Here is a 21368-nt window from a genome sequence, read left to right on the forward strand (position 1 = left end):
TTGACCATTTGCCTCCGTCAGTTTTAAGCACCGTGTTATTTCCAATATGGTCTTACGTTTTACTATTGTAGGTGCAATTAAGTTGTGAGTAACAAAGGGAACTGAAGTGATCTTCAATATATTTTCTAAATATGGATAAAAATACTTTGATTAACGGGGATTTTTGAAAACAGTTTTGCCAATAACTCGTTAACGAAAAAAATAGAGAAATTTCATTTACATTTTTGGAATCAGCACATTTTATCCACTTTTAGGAAACAAGTTGAAAATGATTTCAGTTTCCCTTTAAATATTACATAAGCCCTTTTAAACAAACAACAACTAATTTAATGTGTTACAAAGGATTAATAAAAACCTGTGGTAACAAAAGAGAAAGTTTTTAAAATTCCTGGCTGAACTTTTTGTGCTTGTGGAGTTTCTTTTTCAAATAAATTTGTTCTACATAGCTCAAAAAGTGTGGTACAGTAAATTTGCCTATAAGTGTGATCTTTTTGCTAGCTGCAACATTTTGCATGGTAAATCACCAAGTTAAAAAAAAATAGTTTGAAAATTTGGGTAAATGAATGGAAGTAACATTGAGAACATAAAACTTAATATACTGAAAAGGGATTCATATATTTCGACTTCCAGAAAATAATTTTATTTTGTTAATGTGTCTTTATACGCATTTTTTTGGTGTTTGACGCCTCCTTAACTGAAGTTCCTTAAATTTGTCAAAGAGCATGTACTAAATGACGCCGTTATGCTAAGCTTTATTAAACGTAAAATCATTCGTCTGAAATAATTGAATAAGCATAAGCAAAGCAACACAACCTCACAGCTCAAAAGATGTTAGTTTGTCACAATGCAAACCGTGAAGTAGTCGTAGTCTACAACGAAGAAAAACACGGTTCCACGACATATGGCCGCGGGAAAATGACCGCGAACAAACTCACCGAGGACAACTGAACGTGACGTAAATTGACCGCGAACAAACTGACTGTGATGTAAATTGACCGGGAACAGACTTACCGGAATGAAAATTGACCGGGAGGTAAATTGACCGTGGGAGTCCTGACGTACAGCTTCAATCTGACAATTCACTTAACTAAAGTGGCCATTGTTATTGCAATGAGTCCATTGTTACTACATGAGATAGGCTACAACGCATTGTTTCATAATCTCATCAAACAACTCGTCTAGACCGGGAAAATGCATGTAACAATAGGAAATCTATGAATAAAGGTGAAAAACCCGTAGGGTCACCCTACACCCTACAAGGGGCCAAAAAACTCTACGAGTGGCAACCTTGACTGCAATACACATACTAAATTGGATAGTGACTAGATAGCTACTAGATAGTGAATTAGAATTTTGACCTTTTGACGGCCAATTTGTCGCCAGTTAATTTGATCGCCGGCCAATTTATCGACGGTTAATTTGATCGCCGGCCAATTTATGTCACGATTAATTTGATCGCCGGCCAATTTGTTGCCGGTCAGTTGTCCACTACCAGTTGTCGCCGGTGAGTTTGTTCACGGTCACTTCTCGTGATCCCGAAAAACACACTTGCTCGAAGCAGAAACAAAACACAAATAATTAAGATAATACAAGGCGAGTTAACAAAGGCATTTTCATTACAGAGCTTTTAACATTAGGCCTATTAAAGACTCTAGTTCTTGCAAGGTTGGTTGGTTCTGGCTGCGGAAAAGTGATGTTAACGTGCCTTTTTCAGAAAACTTTCAACCGGTCCTCGCCAGCTGCTTCTTTGCGGGATCACGTCAATTGACCGTCAACAAATTAACCGGCGACAATTGGTCGTGATTAACTGACCGGCAACGAATTGGCCGGCGATCAAATTAACCGGCGACAATTGGTCTTCATCAACTGATCGGCAACAAATTGGCCGGCGATCAAATGTGTAGTAGTGTAGTGTCATATGTGTTTTGCAGCGAAGTTCTTTTAATGTATTACTCGTATTTCCGGAAGTCTTTTTGTTTATTTAAATAAATGTTTCAATTTGTATTGAAATAAAAATAAATTTTGTTAAAAAAAGGAAATAATTACAAACAAATATTTACTTTACATATAATATACTACCATCAACTTAAACACAATAATTCAGCACTTGCACGGTCAATTTTCATTCCGGTCAGTTGGTTCTAGGTCTAGGTCAATTTACGTCACAGTTAGTTTGTTCGCGGTCAATTTACGTTACGGTCAGTTTGTTCCCGGTTAGTCTGTTCGCGGTCAATTTACGTCACGGTCAGTTGTCCCCGGTTAGTTTGTTCGCGGTCAATTTCCCACGGTTAATTGTCGTGGAACCCTTCTTTGCATATCCAGTAGGGTGGAGTATTTTTTCTTTGTCCGTCGCAAATTTGTATGCTAACTGCTTTGTTTGCAGCTTACTCAGACCATGGAATATCTTTGAAAATTTTATGATCTTCTCTTCAAGAGCCAATTCCTCTTCATGGGTAAATACCTTTAGAAAATGTACAAATATTCATTACATTACTGAGTTATAAGTAAGAAGCTGATAAACATACCTGTTTTGTAACGGTTCCATGACATATGACCGCGGGAAAATGACCGCGAACAAACTCACCGGGAGGTAAATTGACCGTGCAAGTGCTGAATTATTGTGTTTAAGTTGATCTCCAACTCTTTTTGCAATTTACAATTAATTATTAGTATAACCATAACCAAGACTTAAAACTAGGGGAGTCCTGACGTACAGCTTCAATCTAACAATTTACTTAACTAAAGTGGCCATTGTTATTGCAATGAGTCCATTGTTACTACATGAGATAGGCTACAACGCATTGTTTCATAATCTCATCAAACAACTCGTCTAGACCGGGAAAATGCATGTAACAATAGGAAATCTATGAATAAAGGTGAAAAACCCGTAGGGTCACCCTACACCCTACAAGGGGCCAAAAAACTCTACGAGTGGCAACCTTGACTGCAATACACATACTAAATTGGATAGTGACTAGACTAGATAGTGAATTAGAATTTTGACCTTTTGACGGCCAATTTGTCGCCGGTTAATTTGATCGCCGGCCAATTTATCGACGGTTAATTTCATCGCCGGCCAATTTACGTCACGATTAATTTGATCGCCGGTCAGTTGTCCACTACCAGTTGTCGCCGGTGAATTTGTTCACGGTCACTTCACGTAATCCCTTTTGTAACCATATTAAGCTTTGACCTACGGAAACTTAGAATAACCGAAAATCAGAGAGGAATTTCATCCTCCGTTGAATTCTTTTGCCGATCCGCAAAGTATTGTACTTTCTGCCAAGCTAGTTTTAACATGGACTTAAGTAAAATTGGCGCATCTCGCCTTCGTTGATAACGACAACTTTGGTAAACAAAAAGATTACACATATCTGTTCTATTCACGATCTTTTGTTGCCAGTCTATGAACATTTTTAAAATCTTTCCCCGTCCCGAGGTGAGAAAGGTTGGGAACCACTGCATTAGTGTGTACACTTTATAGTCTCACCGGTTGAGAAGCATTGGTATATACTGTTATACTTGCTGTAACAAGGGCACAGGGCAGATCAATTCACATAACATTTTATTGGCGACACTGTACAGTTAATACTAAAAGTGTACATTGTTGATACCATTGGAGTAATCTAATCAAAACTTGATCATTCAGAAAGTATCTCACAAGCGTTTAACTTTCAACATTAATCGCATCTGTTGAAGTCAAACCCTCTTTGTCAACTGGTTCAAGCTCTGTTAGTTGAATGGCTTTTGGTGATCTTTGCTCTTTTAGCTGATTTTCTTCAACCGTATCCACTATCTCCTGTTCTTGTTCTTCTTCCTCTTCAACAAAAACAGTGACCCGGCCATCACCACTTTCAAGCATCACTAAAACATAAAAACAAGATTTAACAACATAAACTATTAACTCGGTGAGGTTTTAGCATTAAATATCTTTCAGAAATTGTGTTTGCTCTTGCGCCAGTATTCTCTACTTTACCCAAGGGCCAAAACAAATGAAAACAACAAGGTTAAGTCAACAAACACATTTTCACACTTTTTTGCAAAATTCACAATGGATTAAGTAAACGACTAATACTGTTAACTTTAAAATTAATGATTAAAATTGCTTTCGCTTTCTTTCGACCCTATCAAAAAGAACTTTCTTAATGTAATGTCAGAAATTTCCAATGCAAGAACAGTGGGAAACTATTTACTTTTCATCCAAAACCTGAAAATGTTTCTGGTTGGTGTATATTCTAGTATACATAATTAATAATTATATATTGCAATGTAGTGGAGGATCAGTTTTTCAACAGGTTTTATAACATTGACAATATAATATAAAGTGGCTGTAAATAAACTATTGCAGTAACTGGAAAGTATATTGGCAATGAATGATCAAATAAAATCTTCTAAAGCCAGTGCTGAATTACTTCCAACACCATTATTAGAGGTTTATAACCAGGGTTGCCATCAGTCTCAACTCAAAAATAAGGACGACTAGAAAACGAACGAGGAATACCACCTTAAACAGTGTACAAAAAGAGAAAGCAACCAATGTTCCTAAAAAAAAAAAACAAAAAAAAAACAAGACACTATCTGCATGTTCATAATTTTGGTATCTCTTTGGTACAAAATGGTATCGTAAGGTGACAAAATGCCCAAATTAAGGACAAAAGTGCCCACCTCCGCCCTAAAAATAAGGACGAAAGTGAAAATAAGGACATTTCTTAGAAATAAGGACAAACATATTTTCTAAGACACGGACCTTTAAAATAAGGACAAATCTTATAAATAAGGACGGTATGGCAACCCTGTTTATAACTATTCGACTAGTAGTGAGGCAAGCTGTTAAAACTGCAAAAAAAAACTCAAATTTTCACCCAAGGCAACATCAAATTTGATCACACATTTCAAGAGATACTCTTCTAATCTACATACTAAGTATATAACTCTCAAAAAGAAACACCAAAAGTTAAGAAAGTTAGAAATAGTGATCATCCTTGCCAACCCCCTAACAAGGTCACAATAGCTTGTGGCCAGTCACCACTAAACATTGTTCAAAGCCAAACATTCGGAAATCGTAGAATGTACGTAGTAGTAACGTAGAACAGGCAACAACAGATTTAGTCAACAATAATTCGTTATACATTGTTCCATGCCTTTAGAAATTCTCTTATACCAACAGTTATTCAGAAGACGGGATAAGTGATGCGATATGAACTTGCAAGCTTTCCCAATCTTTATTTGACAATTGATCTTTAGACAATCCAAAACATAACAGGTTTCTTCTGTGTCACTGTCTATTTTATTGATGCAGAATGGAAGCTATGCCATTTTGTCCTGGATGTGGATGCTTTCTAACGCAGACATACAGCTAATAACATCGCTAAAAATTTAAATTAACAACAAAAATAAAAGAGTTGTGCCAGACAATGCTTTCTCCGTGATAAAAGCATTTAAAGGTTCCTTTTCAGAGTCCATTTTGCATAAAACTGAGATTGGAAAACTGTAAACGCATGTGAGGAAGATACAGATTCCTATGCTACAGATACAGAAGATACAGATATTGATTCCTATTTGCGATGTACATAGAAAAATAACATTAGAGCAGAAAATGTTACCAGATGGAATTCATTGCTAGTTATGTTACAAAGTGCCTTACACCATCGTGAACAAGTTAATGCAGTTCTCATCATGATTCAGTAATGTGAAAAAATACCGAATCAAGGTTATTTTGCATTAAGTGAGTTTGTGAGCGTGGTACTGCTTTTCAAAAAAGCCAAGCAACAAGTTAAGGAAAACAGTATTGTAACATGCTCTTCGATTTTCCTAGTTGTGGTTGGTCTACTGAAAGCATTGGAATAAATGAAAAAGGCTGACCTCCACTATTGAAAGAAATTAGCAGAAAACCTTCAAAACTCGATTCCAGAAGACTGTTGCCATATTTAACATCTACAAACAACAAGCTTGTATCTCTTCCGGACTCGAAATTTAAAAAAGGTGGACTGATGATGACGTTGAAGAAAAATCTACGATTTTGCTAGCAACTCATATGTCCAGTAGACTTGGCAGTAAGGATGAAGAGAGACATAGTAAAGAGGATGAAGAAGAAAATCCTTCGAATAATCCAAACATATTTGGCTTTATGAATGGAGTCTTGACGAAAAAATCAAAAAGTTTGTTGAATGAAGTAGAAACGTATTTGGGGAAAAACACAAATCCATTTGATGAAAACCCACTGAAGTATAGGAAAAATAGATCTGCCGATCTTCCAACCCTTGCTAAGTTAGCAAAAGAATATCTGAGACTAACTGCAACATCTACAGTCTACACCAGGGGTGTTCAAATGATTTCTGCCATGATCCACCATAACCAAACCTGACAACGTGATGATCCACTAAATACGAATATTAAACATATTGGACATGCTTTAATTTTTATGGTGCTTTATTTATGTAAATGTTCCCTACATTGTAGGGTCTACAACATTATTATAACTTTGTAAAAGTCCAAAGTGAAGTGTGCTACAGCTGCAAGATTGTTTCAAGACTACATTGGAAGATCCACACAAAACGTTGAAAAGATCCGGATCCGGATCGAGATCCGCCATTTGAACACCCCCGGTCTACACCTTCCGAAAGGCTTTTCTCAATAGCAGGAAATTTCTACATTGAAAAAAAATTACTTACTGGGCACAGATACTTTTCGCAGTCTGGTTTTCATAAAATGTAATGGAACTGTGCTCGAGTTCTTAAATTTGACTGTTCTTATTCTTTGTTTTTAAATTAAAGGCTGGATAAAGTTCAACCTAATGACTATGGGTGTGCTGAATCAATGCCATTTTTATGTGAAAAGTATTTTCAATTTGTCTCTGCTAAGTGAAGATTCGTCTGTGCTTAGCATGGCTACACATTTTAGAAATATCGACTTGGTGGTTGAGTGGTTGTTTCTGAAAATTTTGTTACATGTAATTCTAATTAATTTACATGTCTAAGAATAATTGTAATTGAACTGAAATTATGTAATTGATCCAACTCTGGAATACAAAAACAAAATAATTCTCTCAGGTTTAAAGGTTTTATTTGGGGGCACCAGGTAATTAGTGCAGTTTATTAAATGCATGGTTATAAATCAAATAAACTTATTTTACATGATTCAGTGTCATGTATCCTGTATGATATATACCAAAAAAGGGGTGACACAATGCCGCAAGCGCTGGTCACTTATGAAAGGAAATATTAGGAATACTGATTTATCAATGTTTTGAGGTCGATAACAAAATCTCAACAAGATCGTTTACATAAAAAATGTTTTGATTTTATAGTACTGTATATTGTTTACGCTCAACTGCTGATTCACAACATAAAAATAAAAGATATGTAGCAAACAAAGGGATTGGGCTAAGAGGGTTATAATTGCATTTGAACGCAAATGTTTGGGAGATTGCATGATGATTAAGAAAACTACTTAGAAATAATCTACATCGCTGGAGATTTAAGGTAAAATTATAAACGTTTGAAATAACAGCAAGTGACTAGGTGTCAATGTTAAGTGTTTGTTACCATAGTTAATTCATAAGCCTCAAGAGTTAGAAGTGATATCAATAAAAAAAATCTCTATTTAGAATTTGTGTAATTCAATAGATTAATTCATGTAATAGATGTAATTCAATCTGCCAATGCTATTATCATCCGCCCATGCAGGCGACCTCGTGTTGATAGAAACCACACGTTTTCAAGGTTGAGCAGTGGCGGCAAATTGAAAACCTGACAGTTGAATACCTACGTTATTACCTCACCAAATTTTTGCTTTCAGTAAAAAAAAAAAACTTCTAAAACAGGCAATAATTTTTCATTCCATTTACACTTGATCTATGTATAAAATTGAAATGACATACTTGAACTGAACTCTTCCATTTCCCATTCTTCATCGTCAGCTTCATCACCAAATCTTCTTCTCTTTCTCTACAAAATCGCAAAGTTTATTTCAGTGCATAAAAGCATGGATTATTATTATCAATGCTATATAGAAACCGTAACCAAATTCTGTATAAATCATACAAGTGGCTGATCAGCCTTGAATCTTGTTCCACAACTTCTATGAGTTCTTTGGTGTTGCATCAAGCTCCAACGATCGTGAAACAATTCATCACAGTATCTGCACTGGGTTGGAGTTTCCTAGAAATATATAAAATATGGCTGGAATAAATAAAACTTACATTATTGTGCTGAGGTAAAGAATGTGGTATACTGATATCAATTTAATAGTGACAGCCACTTAGATCCAAGCATAATAAAACAATACATTGAACATGGTACCTGGAAAGCATGCTGTTTCCTCATATGCACATTCAAATCACTCTTACGGCCTAACAGAGTCTGGCAAATTTCGCATTTAAACTTGGGAGCAGTTTTAGTGTGTTGTTGCATTATATGCATCTGCACAGAAAATCTCTTGGATAGATATAGTTGCGTAAAATTCACATAAAAGTAATGAATAATATTACTCCATAGTAAATGCAACCTTGCATCATACTTTAACACTGCCACGTTGTGTAAATCGCTGGTTGCACTCTGGACATTCATAGGGTTTTTCACCAGTGTGTGACATCCTATGGCGTTTCAGATGAAAGCTATCCGCAAATGCCTTACTACAAAGAAACATAATTTGGAACATCAAGTGACAAATTCAATTATTCATATACCACAAGTGTTCATACCCACCCACACTCATCACATGAATAAGGCCTTTCACCAGTATGAGAGCGAAAATGGCGTCTTAACTTGCTAATTTCTACACTTGCATAATCACATAGAGTACATCGAAAAGGCTTTTCATGTGTGTGTATATAGCGTGTGTGTCTTGTTAATTCCCCGCTGGTCACAAATGCCATTGAACAACCTTCGGCTGAACATTTATGTGGCTTTGTACCTGAGGAGAAAAAATATATCTATATATAAAAAAATTAAAGAAACTGAAGACTGAATCATGCAATGATGCATACCAGTGTGGGTGTTGATATGGTTGCGAAGCAGAGTATTTGTACGAAAAGCACGATCACACAAGTGGCACTTGTATGGTCTTTCATCTGTATGGATCTAGATCAGCACAAAAATATCAGAATTGACTTTCTGATTAAACTTCAAATCTTGCCAGGATGATCAAATAAATAACTTAGCATATTTTCTCAGAATATTGCTTTTAATGAACACAGATATTTTTTGTAAGTATTGCACCTTCATGTGGCGTATCAAATTGCTGTGGCGATGACTGTAAAATGCACATTCGCGACACTGGTAAATTTTGCGACGATCACGATTTTTGTCACTAGTCCTTTTACCGCCCTTTTTAAACATGGTTGGGTCCAAAATTTCAACTCCTTGTTCCTCTGCGTCTCCTCCTGTAGGGGGATCCTTTAAATAACAATTTACATGTCCAAGCTAAGTCAATTAGCACAGATACATAAATGCATGGTAGAGTACACATACAGTCAGATGTTATGGAGAGCATTTTAAACAAGTATTATATTGTTCAAAAAGTATTGCAATTAGAGTTTCAATGGCTAGGGTGGTGTCCAGAAATAATCAAGTTTCAGTATCTGGAAAATAATCTCGAAAAATCGCCCGAAAGTGACATCTAGAAACTGAAACTTAGTTAGCTTTACACCACTTGTAGGAGCAAACAGCCCAGGTTAGCAACAGCGCACGCAAAGATTTCATGAAAAAATATTGGAACTACTATGCCATATGATGAGTTCTTACTGGGCTGAAGAAGCAAGCTTATGCTGGCAAAAACTCGTGTAGAAAAATGTAAAGTTAACCATCAGTGTGGTGAACTATATAAAGATTTTTTTTCATTAGTAGGTCTACAAAAAGTTTTAGACATTTTGTTAGTGGTTGTTTCTTTTGTTTTGTTATAATCTAATAAACTGCTTGCAGATATGAAAACTAATCTTGCTTACAATTAAAAACAGCGGCCTGCTTTAGTAGTAACAAAAAGGTTCTTCCAAGACAAAAAAGTTAAAAACCACTGGTTTAAACTAAAACAACGTCCTTCATTATATTTCATCTGTTTCTATATTAAAAATGCACAGAAAGACTTTCTACCGTAATAATTACCTGGACAAACTCCACAATCCCCATGTTGGCTATCACATCATTTTGAACTTGCTCATGTTCTTCCACATTAGCTAACTTTCTCTGAGAAAGGAGTACATGACTACCTAACTAGAATACTATAAAAAGTTTTTCCTTGCATAAAACTCTGTTCTAAAACCAACTTTTTAATTGAAGATGCCTATTCAGTTTTTTAGTGTAAAACAATGATAAATTCGGCAAATTCTACCACATCTTTCAGCAAATTACTATAAACTCAATATTTCAAACTGCATTTCTTGCAAAACTGTGTCTAACTGATGTATGATTAACTAAAGACACATAATTCCACTGTCAGTACAAGACATAAGAACATGTAGTACAAAATCACGAACAGCCAAACCTGAAACTCATACACAGATTCATCAGTTGGCTTTGGTTCCTGATGTATCTCTTCAGCTTCTGCAGATAAAGGAAGGGTACCTATAGCGACATATTTCAAATATTTACACATATAAAATATATGTCATGAAAATTTGTGAACGTCAACCAAAACACAACATCACTCACAATTTTACAAAACCCACGCATGTAACACATAAATGTAAAACAGTCAAAACAATAAAATAAAGTAATAAGTTAAGAAAATTTCATGTGCATATCACTGCTATAAAAGCAGGACAATTTTTTACATTTTAGTAATTCAATCATTCTTCTTTCTTTTATATTTCCATTACAGCATTTATCTTTTTATATAAACGATATGTACCTTAGTGAGTTATGCTTTCTGGGAAAGCAAAACCTCACATGGTTCTGCAACCTAATACAAAAAGTCTCACCAAGCAATACTCATCCATAAGTTACAGCACAAAAAATATTTACTGATTTTCATAGCAAGATTTTTATAAAAAGACGAACAGTTCCTTTTCCACCGCTGCAAAATAAGCGTCAACTGCACCACTGACAAAGTACACATGTAACATCCATTTGACATTTTTTACACGCATCAACATTTACAAAAGCATGTATTATTTTATTTATTGGCACTTTATGCATTCTAGATTAGCTTCTTGGCTAAAGATTAACTACATACCATCTGCAAGAAAAGCAATTTCATCATTGCCAGCAGCATCTTTCTGACTGTAAACACGTAGCTTTAAACGAGGTTTTTTTAATTTTGCTCGTTTTGGCTCTGTTTCCATCGCATCATCCTCTGAGTGAAGGATATCATTTAATATGTATGGCAGGCTTCAAAATCCAAGACTGCATAAACCCATAGATACCTGTTTCATTTCCATCTGTATCTGCTACTGCGGCATCTTCATTTTGTTCAAGAACCATGGCTGCAGTTGTAGCAGTAATCACTGGGGCATTTTTGGTCATTGAAAGCTAAAGATACACGAAATATAAATTGAATAAACATAATAGCGAATGGCAATAAAATAACAAAATTTCATCGTTAAAACCATAGTAGTTGATTGAATTACTTGCATGGCTTGATCTATTGAGATTTGAGTATTTTGACTATTTTCATCTTTGACTAGGAAAATAATTCCAGCTTGTTCTGCAGCAGCTTGAAGAATAGCAGGTTCTGTTACAGGAACACCACTACTATCAACTGCTATTAATCGAACCTGCCCCAAAAATAGAAATTTTGCAGGTGAAAACAAAATGAAATAAAGCTGTGGAAGATTTACTTTCAAATTGCAGTTTTTTGAATTCTTTTGGTGATAAGATGTTGGATGATTATGGCATATATATAATTAAAAACAGAGCTTTCGGCCACACAATTAAATATGTAAAGACTTGTTTTAAATTTTGTATAAATATCTGATGTTAACAAAGTTGTAAGGTTGTTTTGCTATCTCTGTAGTCTTTCATTGCAACATTCTTTAGTTAGTAAAATCACCATTTTTTATGCACTGGCATCAGAATATAGCAAATTGCAAAACACGTATGACTAAAACCTTGCTTGTACCTGTTGTGCCTCTGCTCCGGGAATCTGCATGTGTACATCTGCACCGTGAACACTTTCTGGTAATTCTCCTGCTGTTACCATTCGAGCATGTTCATCGGCAGATACAGCTATGAACTGGACAGTAGTGGTTGTTCCCTCTTCCCCCACAATATCTCCATTAATCTGATCCTGAAAAATTATATGTATGTTCAGCACTTGAAATATTCATTGCACAGATAAAAAGTACAACTTCACATAGATAGCATATTTAAATAGTTTTAAAATAATCACCACAAAAGTTGTTTTCCAAAGAGTTGTACTTGATTTGTTACTTACATCTAATTTCAGAACATCACCATCTGAAGGTAAATTGGTGTTTTCCACTGTACCCAAAGCTGCTATTTCCATTAAATTACTTTCATTTTGTCCAGAAACAGCAGTGACTGCAAGCTCGCCAGACTCTATTGTTGGACTTTTATCTGCAACTCTTGTCTTTTCAATCACAGAATTTTCTTCCACATCACTCTTTTGAAACTGCTCATGAAACGGCCTAGATTATTTGAGAATACTTGCAGGCAACACGATTTTACGGGATCACGTGAAGTGACCGTGAACAAATTCACCGGCGACAACTGGTAGTGGACAACTGACCGGCAACAAATTGGCCGGCGATCAAATTAACCTTGACATAAATTGGCCGGCGATGAAATTAACCGTCGATAAATTGGCCGGCGATCAAATTAACCGGCGACAAATTGGCCGTCAAAAGGTCAAAATTCTAATTCACTATCTAGTCACTATCCAATTTAGTATGTGTATTGCAGTCAAGGTTGCCACTCGTAGAGTTTTTTGGCCCCTTGTAGGGTGTAGGGTGACCCTACGGGTTTTTCACCTTTATTCATAGATTTCCTATTGTTACATGCATTTTCCCGGTCTAGACGAGTTGTTTGATGAGATTATGAAACAATGCGTTGTAGCCTATCTCATGTAGTAACAATGGACTCATTGCAATAACAATGGACACTTTAGTTAAGTAAATTGTCAGATTGAAGCTGTACGTCAGGACTCCCCTAGTTTTAAGTCTTGGTTATGGTTATACTAATAATTGTAAATTGCAAAAAGAGTTGGAGATCAACTTAAACACAATAATTCAGCACTTGCACGGTCAATTTACCTCCCGGTCAATTTTCATTCCGGTAAGTCTGTTCCCGGTTAGTTTGTTCGCGGTCAATTTACATCACGGTCAGTTTGTTCGTGGTCAATTTACGTCACGTTCAGTTGTCCCCGGTGAGTTTGTTCGCGGTCATTTTCCCGCGGTCATATGTCATGGAACCCGATTTTACACAGAACCACAAACATTTTCTAAAACGCTATAGCAAGTGTTGTAAAAGTGTATGAAAGTAAATCAAACTAAAAGTAAGCCGAAAAAAGTTCAATAAATTCATAAAATAAGGTCTCCGAAATAACAAATTTTGAAATTTTAACAAAGTACATTCTTTATAGATTTAGTATCTCCTACTCTATTTGCCAAGTGCAATATCTGCTAACATTACCTAATATGTGATTAGGGGATAACATATTTGACAATTTAGGCAAACTTAACTAAATCTGAGAATACTAAATCTATAATCTTTTACTATTCTGAATTTGGAAAATATACAAATATTACGCATATACAGTATTTCAATCATTTGAGAACGAGCTTTTAAAGGAATGGCCCCTGTATAATGTGCATGCCTAAATGTGAGTCTAGCAATGTGTAAAAATCAATTGAGCATTTTTACAAACCTGTCACCTCTGGGGGCTAAAATCTAAAACATGTGATATAACCAACGTGTTTACATTAATTGCAAAATACCTTTGACTTAGATTCATTTTCCAATAGCAGGGCATCAATGGTTTCATTTTGAGCCATATCAGTTCTTCTTATGACTTCTTTCCCTCTACAAAAATTTAAAGTATATTAGTAAACAAAATGTATGTGTTTCAAAAATTATAAATACAGTATGTTTATACATAGTCATATGCATTGACACAAGTATAGCCATGAGGAGGCTGTGCCACACCCTGAAATCTTTTAGGTGTTTCACCCCAAAACAAATAATATGTTCTTGTTAAAAAAATAGCAACTTGTATTGTGTAAGGTTTTCAACATACAGCAACAAATTGTTTTTGTAAGCCAAATTTTGTTTTCTTCACAGCTTTCAAATACTAAGCTATATGCTTAAGCTTCGAATTTGTTTTAAGTGTCACCGATCCTCCCAAACATAACTGGGAACAACAGTATATAATTAATAGAATGAAGTACTAAAACAAGCATATTTTCAGTTTTCACTATTTCATTGAAATGATGCAACTTTAACAATCAGTCATTAGCATTTGGAATGGCTTCCTATGGCGTGGAGTCCCTAGTTTTCACATTTTTTTACTATGGCAAAGTGCGAAATCTTGCTGAAATATGCTTTTATCATTGCAAAATGCCTTCTGCATATCTGGGATCATTCTTCGGAAGAGAATTTTTAAAACAGGACAGGAAAGAGCAAACCAACTCCTTTGATGCTAAAATGGCCCCAAAGCATCTTCTTGGGTTAAATTTATATCTACAGTAGGCTCCGCTTATCATGACCACCATGGAACCAGGCCGTTTTGGTCAAACTATGCAAATTGTCAAAATAACAGAACTTGCTAAAGTAGCGATTAACCACACCAGGATCAATACAGTTAGGCACAAAGTGACAAAAAAAAAAGTTTATTAACGCTATTAACCGTTACATAGCAAAACTGACATGAGAAATTTGAATGAGATAGAAAAATGGTCATAATAAACGGAGAATTATACGAGGGGAGTAGGAAAAGAAATGTACCTCCAAGAATGTTCACAACACAAACAACTCAGGGCGCTTTTATTTTTCAACATAATATCCATATAGAGAAACAAACTTGCTCCAGCGGTGCTGGAGTGCCTTTATTCCACTTGAAAACAACTTTCCACTTTGGGAGTTCTGAAACTCTTCCACTGATTTCATGACTTCCGTACTATTGGGAAAATGTCGGCCAGTCAGGGTTTTCTACATGTTTGTAAATAGGTGAACTCGGATGGGGTAAGATCAGGTGAATAAGGTGTGTGAGGAATATTATCAAACCCACAATCATGAATTGTTGTTATGGCACCCGTCGAGGAGTGAGCAGAAGCATTGTCATGGTGGAAGAGGACACCCTTCGTAAGCATTCCTTGCCTTTTTTGACGGATATTTTCTCTCTGACACTTCTGAAGATGCAAATAATTAGCTCCAGTGATAGTATGTCCTTTCTCAAGGAAATTAATGAGCACCACACCTTTGGAATCCCAAAACACGGATGCCATGACCTACTCAGCAGATGGAATCACTTTGACCTTTTTGGGCCAAGAGGATGATGGATGTTTCCACTTCTTCGACTGCTCCTGTTTCTGGTTGGTTATGGTGAACCCAACACTAAGATGGCAATCAAGTTTTTGTTGGGAAACACCACACTAGGAACACTATCATTCCATCACTTTCAGTCACTCACAAAATTCTCAATTGGGTACAAACGAACCAATGAAGAGCTATTTTTGAAACTGCGTCTTCAACTTGACTTTTGATCTTCACTCAAAAACCTTGACTTATTAACTTCTTTGGAGACTTCTATCTGCTTAAACTAATGTAAATGTAATTAAAATGGTAAAAATTACATTTGTTTCATTATTCTACTTTCCGAAATAAAGATATTGAAGAAAATAACTCAGCGAGACCAGTGCTCACCAACCTAATAGTCCTCAAGTGGTGGAAATTTCAAATCGCAAAACTCGAAAACCGCTTGAGACATTTCAAAATTTCAAATTTTTTGAAGCTCTACAACATATATTCAAACCATCAAAATCTATGGCTGGTGGTTACAAAATTTTAAAAATTCCGTTGATTTATGGCTCATACACAATTGCAGTGAGCATATATGCAAATACAACAATGAACACGTTAAGGGCAATTGCTTGTTCACAATACAAGGCAGTTAATTTGAGGTCAAATGCTTGCCCAAGACGTTACCCTCTTCTGGGCCTTCCCATGGTGTTATCTAACAGGGAACTTTAGGTACAAAAGCTGGAGCTGTTGATTAAGTGCCATGCCCATGAGCACACCCTGGGAATCAAACTCGAGTTGTAACTGTGTGGTAGTGTTCATTTCCACTATGCCACCACAGTCGACAGTTATATGCTATGGACGTGGTAGCCCAGTCAATTGTTCAGTGATGAAGACATAACATAAGTTTAATGGTAAACTTTTATGGTCACAAACTTACCATGAAAGTCGATCACTTCGTATTTTAGTGTATGAATGAAGTTTCCTGTGTATGAATGAAGTTTTCTGTAATAACAAATAAAACAGCTTGAACCTATGCAATATGAACAGGACACAACTCTGCTTAATTAGAATAGCTATGATACCGTAAATTATCAAGCAAGCTATCATTTTATCGCAATGGGCCTACCTGGAAATCCAAGTACTGTGCCTTCGAACTACCATTCAGCATTTTGCTAAATTTGCACCAAAAATTTAAAACATTATTTTTTCCTTAGGAGTTCACTGCTATATGCTCTTGGGTAATGCTTTACCGGGCTTCTACTTAGTTGTCCTTGTGAGCAGTCCCAAACTCAGACAACATAACATAAAAATCAAAATACATTGAAAAAATATGCAGAGACAAACTCTGCAGTCTGCGGAACAAAAACCAAAATCTGGTATACTGGCTCAAAATGAACAATTTTTTTAGGTATAATCCTGCTTTTTAAACTAAATGCGACATAATAATGCTTTAAGATGTTTGCGCAGGTCATACTAGCAAAAATATTAAATAAAAACTATTCGAATTTTTTCATCGCATTATGAATCTAAGTCCAACATTTTTCACTTTGGGCGATTCTAAAATTCAATGATTTTAAGTGAATATTTTGGGGTCCGACGTATCAGCCCCCTGCCATTTTATGACCCAATATGTTTGCCAAAATGGCGGCTTATACGTATTTCTTTTGACAGAAGTTGGTGGCTTTAAATGCGAAAAGATAAAAAAGACTATTAGCCTTTAACTTACTTGCTCAGCGTAAAATCTAGTCGCCGCAAATTACCGTTAAAGTCAAAAATTGGTATAGGGCCATTACACATTTCTCAGCCCTCTACGGTTTTCAAGCGCAATAACCACTTTTCTTTATGAAAAATATTGAAAACAACTTGTCCAGGACATTTCTGATTTTTTTGTGTTGCTAATTGTTACAATAGCTCTATAAACAATACAAACAAAACAAAGAGACGAAATATTTAGGTGGCAGTTTTATAAACAATAGCACTGAGCCAATCTTGCATATGTATCGATCAACAAAAACAAATAAACTTTTTAGCAAATAATGATATCCGAGATCTATCTGTCAATTAAGTGTAGGCACTAAGCAGATCAACTAAATTATGCTGGCACACACGGAATACCATAATTAAAATTATATCTATCCAGACACTGTAAAACTTTAACAGTGAGAATTGAGAATAACTTACGCATTACGTCTTCGCCACTATTTAAGTCTTTCCCAATGCCGCTTACGTAATTTCATTTACGCCACTGGCAACAACCAAAACGTTTAATAAACAGTCTCAATACAATTGTAAATCAACTTTCTATGTTCAATTTCAATCAATTTCCTTGAACCTAGTGTTTAACTGATACTGTTTACGTTTTATCCAAATCCCAAGCAATATGCTTTTATAAAAATGTATGCATTCTACACCATTCTAGACCTTGCTAATCTAAAATTTTCCAGGGAAGCATGACCCCAGACTAGGGATGTACCGAATCGAATATGCAGCCAAATATATTTTTAAATGGTTGCGACGGTAAAGTCAAACAAACATTTTTTTGATAAATTAGATGTTATTTTTGAGTAATCTTTGTAGCAAAATATGCCAAATTACAAAGATTTTAATTCAATAATATTTTGATTTTAAGCTCAGGACAGCTGTTCTGTAAGTGCAGTTCAACAAAAACATGTACAAACTACGTACATCAGACAAAACAACAGAGGATAAAGTTTACTGTCCGCATTTAACGGGTTATTTTAAAATCATGATTATGCTACAAGATATTAAAAGAAATTGAGTTAAAAATCTAAAATTTTAAAGGAAGTTAGAAGATAAACTTAAAAAAGGGGCTCACAAAACCTGGACAAAAAGCTCCTAGTTTACCCTAAAAAATAACGGTTTTGCTTGGTCACCAAAATTTATTTTTTGAAGTTCCAAAAAACAGTAAAACCACTTTTTGAGATGCTTGCATTCCTCCTTGCATTAACTAAAGCTACGTATGCGATGCGGAGGTGAAATTTTGCAAAACTTAGCCCAAGGGATGCTAGATTGAAACGTTAATAAAATAAGATAAAACTTTTTGTTAGTTTTTTTTACCTTAAATTCAAGTTCATTGGGTGCAACAGCACTGATAGAACCTAAGCTATTGACTTCATAGTGAACATTTATACATGAAAAAGCCCGCATCTAACTAAATCATGCTTGTTTGTCACGGATTAAAAAAGTGTGTCAACAATTTCGTTGACATAATAAGCGATGGACTTCAAAGTGAACGTCTCAGTATGAAAAAGTCTGTATTTAACCTAAATCAAGCGTTTTGTCACTGTATGGAAAAATGGTTTCTTTCATATATTAAGGGTTGGATAAGAATATCATACGTCATTGTCAATGGGGGTTACCTAGAAAAAATCATTTCATATTTAGCTGATCCATTTCACTTTATAAGCCTATCTTTCACCTATTTTACGGGCTTACTAATTTGTACGATTTCCGCCTTTTACCCCCTCCAGTAGTTATGAGAGATCTCTTCTCGAGGTCTGTAACGGCATTTCGGCAAAAAATTTCAAGTGTGCTCCTGTCTGGCGATCAGTAATCTACAATCTCCGGGTGTCTTAAACTTTTGCACTCTGAAGCCTGAATGGGAAGGAGTTATAATATAAGAGAAAAAATTATAATATAATAATTCCTCAATACTCGATCCTGATATGGGAGTGCAAAAGTAAAAGAACCCAATCTTCTATCTTTTTTTGTTTAAGCAAGCTTCAGTCCCCAATTTTAACACAATTTTAGGAAATAGGAAATCAAGGAATTAACACTATAAGTAGGAAATCAGGAAATATTTCCCACTGCGATTTCAGGAAAACAAGGAAACCCAATAATGGCAGGCACAAAACTTAAGAAATCAAGGAAACATGTCGGCCAGGAACTTATAGTGTAGAAAACCGATTTTAACTTGCAATCAAACACTGGAAATCAAGGAAATGTGTCAGCTAAGGTCTTATAATGTAGGAAACTGTTTTAACCTGCAAGTAAATGCCGAAAATCAGGGAATCTTATCAGATAAGATGCTATAATATAGGAAATCCCTTTTAGGTTGCAAGAAAACGTAAGCAATTGGAGTAACTTGCCAGCTTGGGATTTTATGACCCAAGACATCATTTGCTATTAACTTCCAGTTTAAAGTAGAAAACATGTAATTAACATGTGGCGGCATCAACATGTTAATTACACATTTTCTATTCCCTAAAATTAGTGTTACCTGTCCCGAATTGCATTTTTAGACAAAATCTTGGCGTGCAAAAGATCTAAGAGTGTACTTTAAGTACACACTCACAGGTTTCCAGCTGAAGGTTTTGGTGCTTTAGCAACCCTTTGTCTGTCTGTCAGCCTGACTGCTAAAAAGCTGTGTTTTTTCGCCATGGACTGTGCGGAACGAAAGTTGAGGCTAACCGTTGTAAAGTTGTGTGAAAAAGCTTAAAAATGTTGTCCACCATTGATTAAATGCATACAAATTTCAGCTAAATGTGCACACAAAATTGCAAGAATTTTGCTCATTAACGACACCTGATAGCCCGAGTGCCATACTGAACATAGGCTAGTTACAACCGCACTTGACTGCGCTCTTGTTTGAACTCTGCAGACTGGCTTAGGTGTATTAGTTTTTTAATTACGTTATTAAATCGATTGTGTACCTGTAGGCCCTTAGAAGTTAAAAGGTGCTTTTGCGGCCACAATAAAGCCTTGCAGCTTTGGCCTCGGCTATAATAGTAGTTAGGGGCAGAAAAGTTTGGTTAGGCCTAGTTACGATGTCCAACCAAACTAGGCTGTGTTCGCTCTGTAAATCATTGGGCTAATCTTAAAACCTGAAGTAGGAATGCCAAGCTAGTCCAATAACAGTGTAAAATATACAATATTACAGGCATCTGTAAATTGTAGAACTCAAAAATTACTTACCACTTTAGAACCCAGCACTGCCCCTTTGTGGGAAAATCAACCTGTACTTGAGGGCGCTCCTCTTTAAAATACTAGACATAAGATGGCGTCGCAAAGCCTTTTGGTATTACCCACAATTCTTTTCAACGGAGTCAAAGTTCAATGTATCCATTTTTATTTCATGTATAGCCATAGATATTACATTACACAAGATAGCAGTCAGGGCTAAAGTTAATAGAAAACACAAGTTGTATGCCCAACTGGTCACGTGTCCACTTACGGCTAGGTATGTACACTGGCTTAAGCATAGTTCATACATTAAACCAGTGTTGTAATAACTCAAGTCATTGACTTGACTCGAATCGACTTGAGTTACGTTTCTTGATGACTCGACTTGGCTCAAGTCAAAGGTACTAAATGACTCGAATCAGGTTTTGACGATTGCGATTTACGACCGCAAAAAAAGACAACTTTAGGTAACAAAAATGGGCAGTTTTAAAAACAAAATGCAGCTCTGTAAAAAGTATCAACCAGACTAATTTGTCACCAATTTGTAGACAGTTATGATGTTATCATTGTAACCAAATTAATGTAACGCATAATGTGACTTCAAAATAGCATATATGTTAATGGCATTGACTTGACTTGACTTGACTTGGGACGTAATTCAAACTGACTCGACTTGACTCGATTCATAACTAATGACTTCAGTCAGAAAAAAAAATAACATTTTACAACCCGACAGTGGCTTGGATGATCTTTTCTGATAACATTGCACCATCTTTTGCAATGTTTTTTACAACTTGTGAGTGACATTTAGGAATATGCTTTTTTGGGGAAAGCTTAACCTCTTTATGCACCTGACACTTTTTGTTTATGAGGTCACTCATTTCAACTCCCCATCTACATGGTTTGACTGTTTCCTCAAAGCTAACTTTTTTATTATAATAAGATGTCTATTTCTTCTATTAGCTGTGACTCGCCTCTGTCTACGACTACGTACATTCTCAGAAAGCAGCAAACTAGATTAATTATCTTAAC

At 35.7% G+C, this 21368-nt stretch overlaps 1 protein-coding gene across 11 annotated transcripts; it reads right to left on the reverse strand.

Annotated features, from left to right (window-relative positions):
* Positions 1–3548: 3548 nt before the first annotated feature.
* On the reverse strand, positions 3549–20460 carry LOC143468246 (uncharacterized). Of its 11 annotated transcripts, none has more exons than XM_076965333.1 (18): positions 20349–20460; positions 16351–16415; positions 13892–13976; positions 12370–12583; positions 12055–12222; positions 11564–11710; positions 11360–11465; positions 11170–11289; positions 10480–10538; positions 10101–10181; positions 9219–9395; positions 8987–9080; positions 8706–8913; positions 8518–8632; positions 8301–8420; positions 8043–8159; positions 7880–7946; positions 3549–3864 (listed from the first exon to the last, which is right to left on the reverse strand). In XM_076965333.1, the coding sequence occupies exons 3-18, from the start codon at positions 13936–13938 to the stop codon at positions 3668–3670; spliced, it is 2037 nt and encodes a 678-aa protein (XP_076821448.1). In that variant the 5' UTR covers positions 13939–13976; positions 16351–16415; positions 20349–20460; the 3' UTR covers positions 3549–3667. The 11 variants fall into 11 exon arrangements, with proteins under 11 accessions (XP_076821448.1, XP_076821443.1, XP_076821439.1 ...); XM_076965328.1 differs by having other exon boundaries at positions 10480–10559; positions 12370–12567; positions 20349–20444; XM_076965324.1 differs by having other exon boundaries at positions 10480–10559; positions 20349–20444.
* Between the last annotated feature and the right edge of the window lie 908 nt (positions 20461–21368).

Source organism: Clavelina lepadiformis, chromosome 8 (genome assembly GCF_947623445.1).
Source record: "Clavelina lepadiformis chromosome 8, kaClaLepa1.1, whole genome shotgun sequence".
Classification (NCBI taxonomy): Eukaryota; Metazoa; Chordata; class Ascidiacea; order Aplousobranchia; family Clavelinidae; genus Clavelina; species Clavelina lepadiformis.

Excerpts from the sequence above, each read along its gene's own strand:
- LOC143468246 (XM_076965324.1), bottom strand. The coding sequence starts at position 13,938 with ATGAAACCATTGATGCCCTGCTATTGGAAAATGAATCTAAGTCAAAG. Across the intron at positions 12,584-13,891 it reads AAAATGAATCTAAGTCAAAG|GCCGTTTCATGAGCAGTTTC; the intron begins GTATTTTGCAAT and ends CAAATAATCTAG. Across the intron at positions 8,160-8,300 it reads GGAAACAGCATGCTTTCCAG|GAAACTCCAACCCAGTGCAG; the intron begins GTACCATGTTCA and ends ATATATTTCTAG.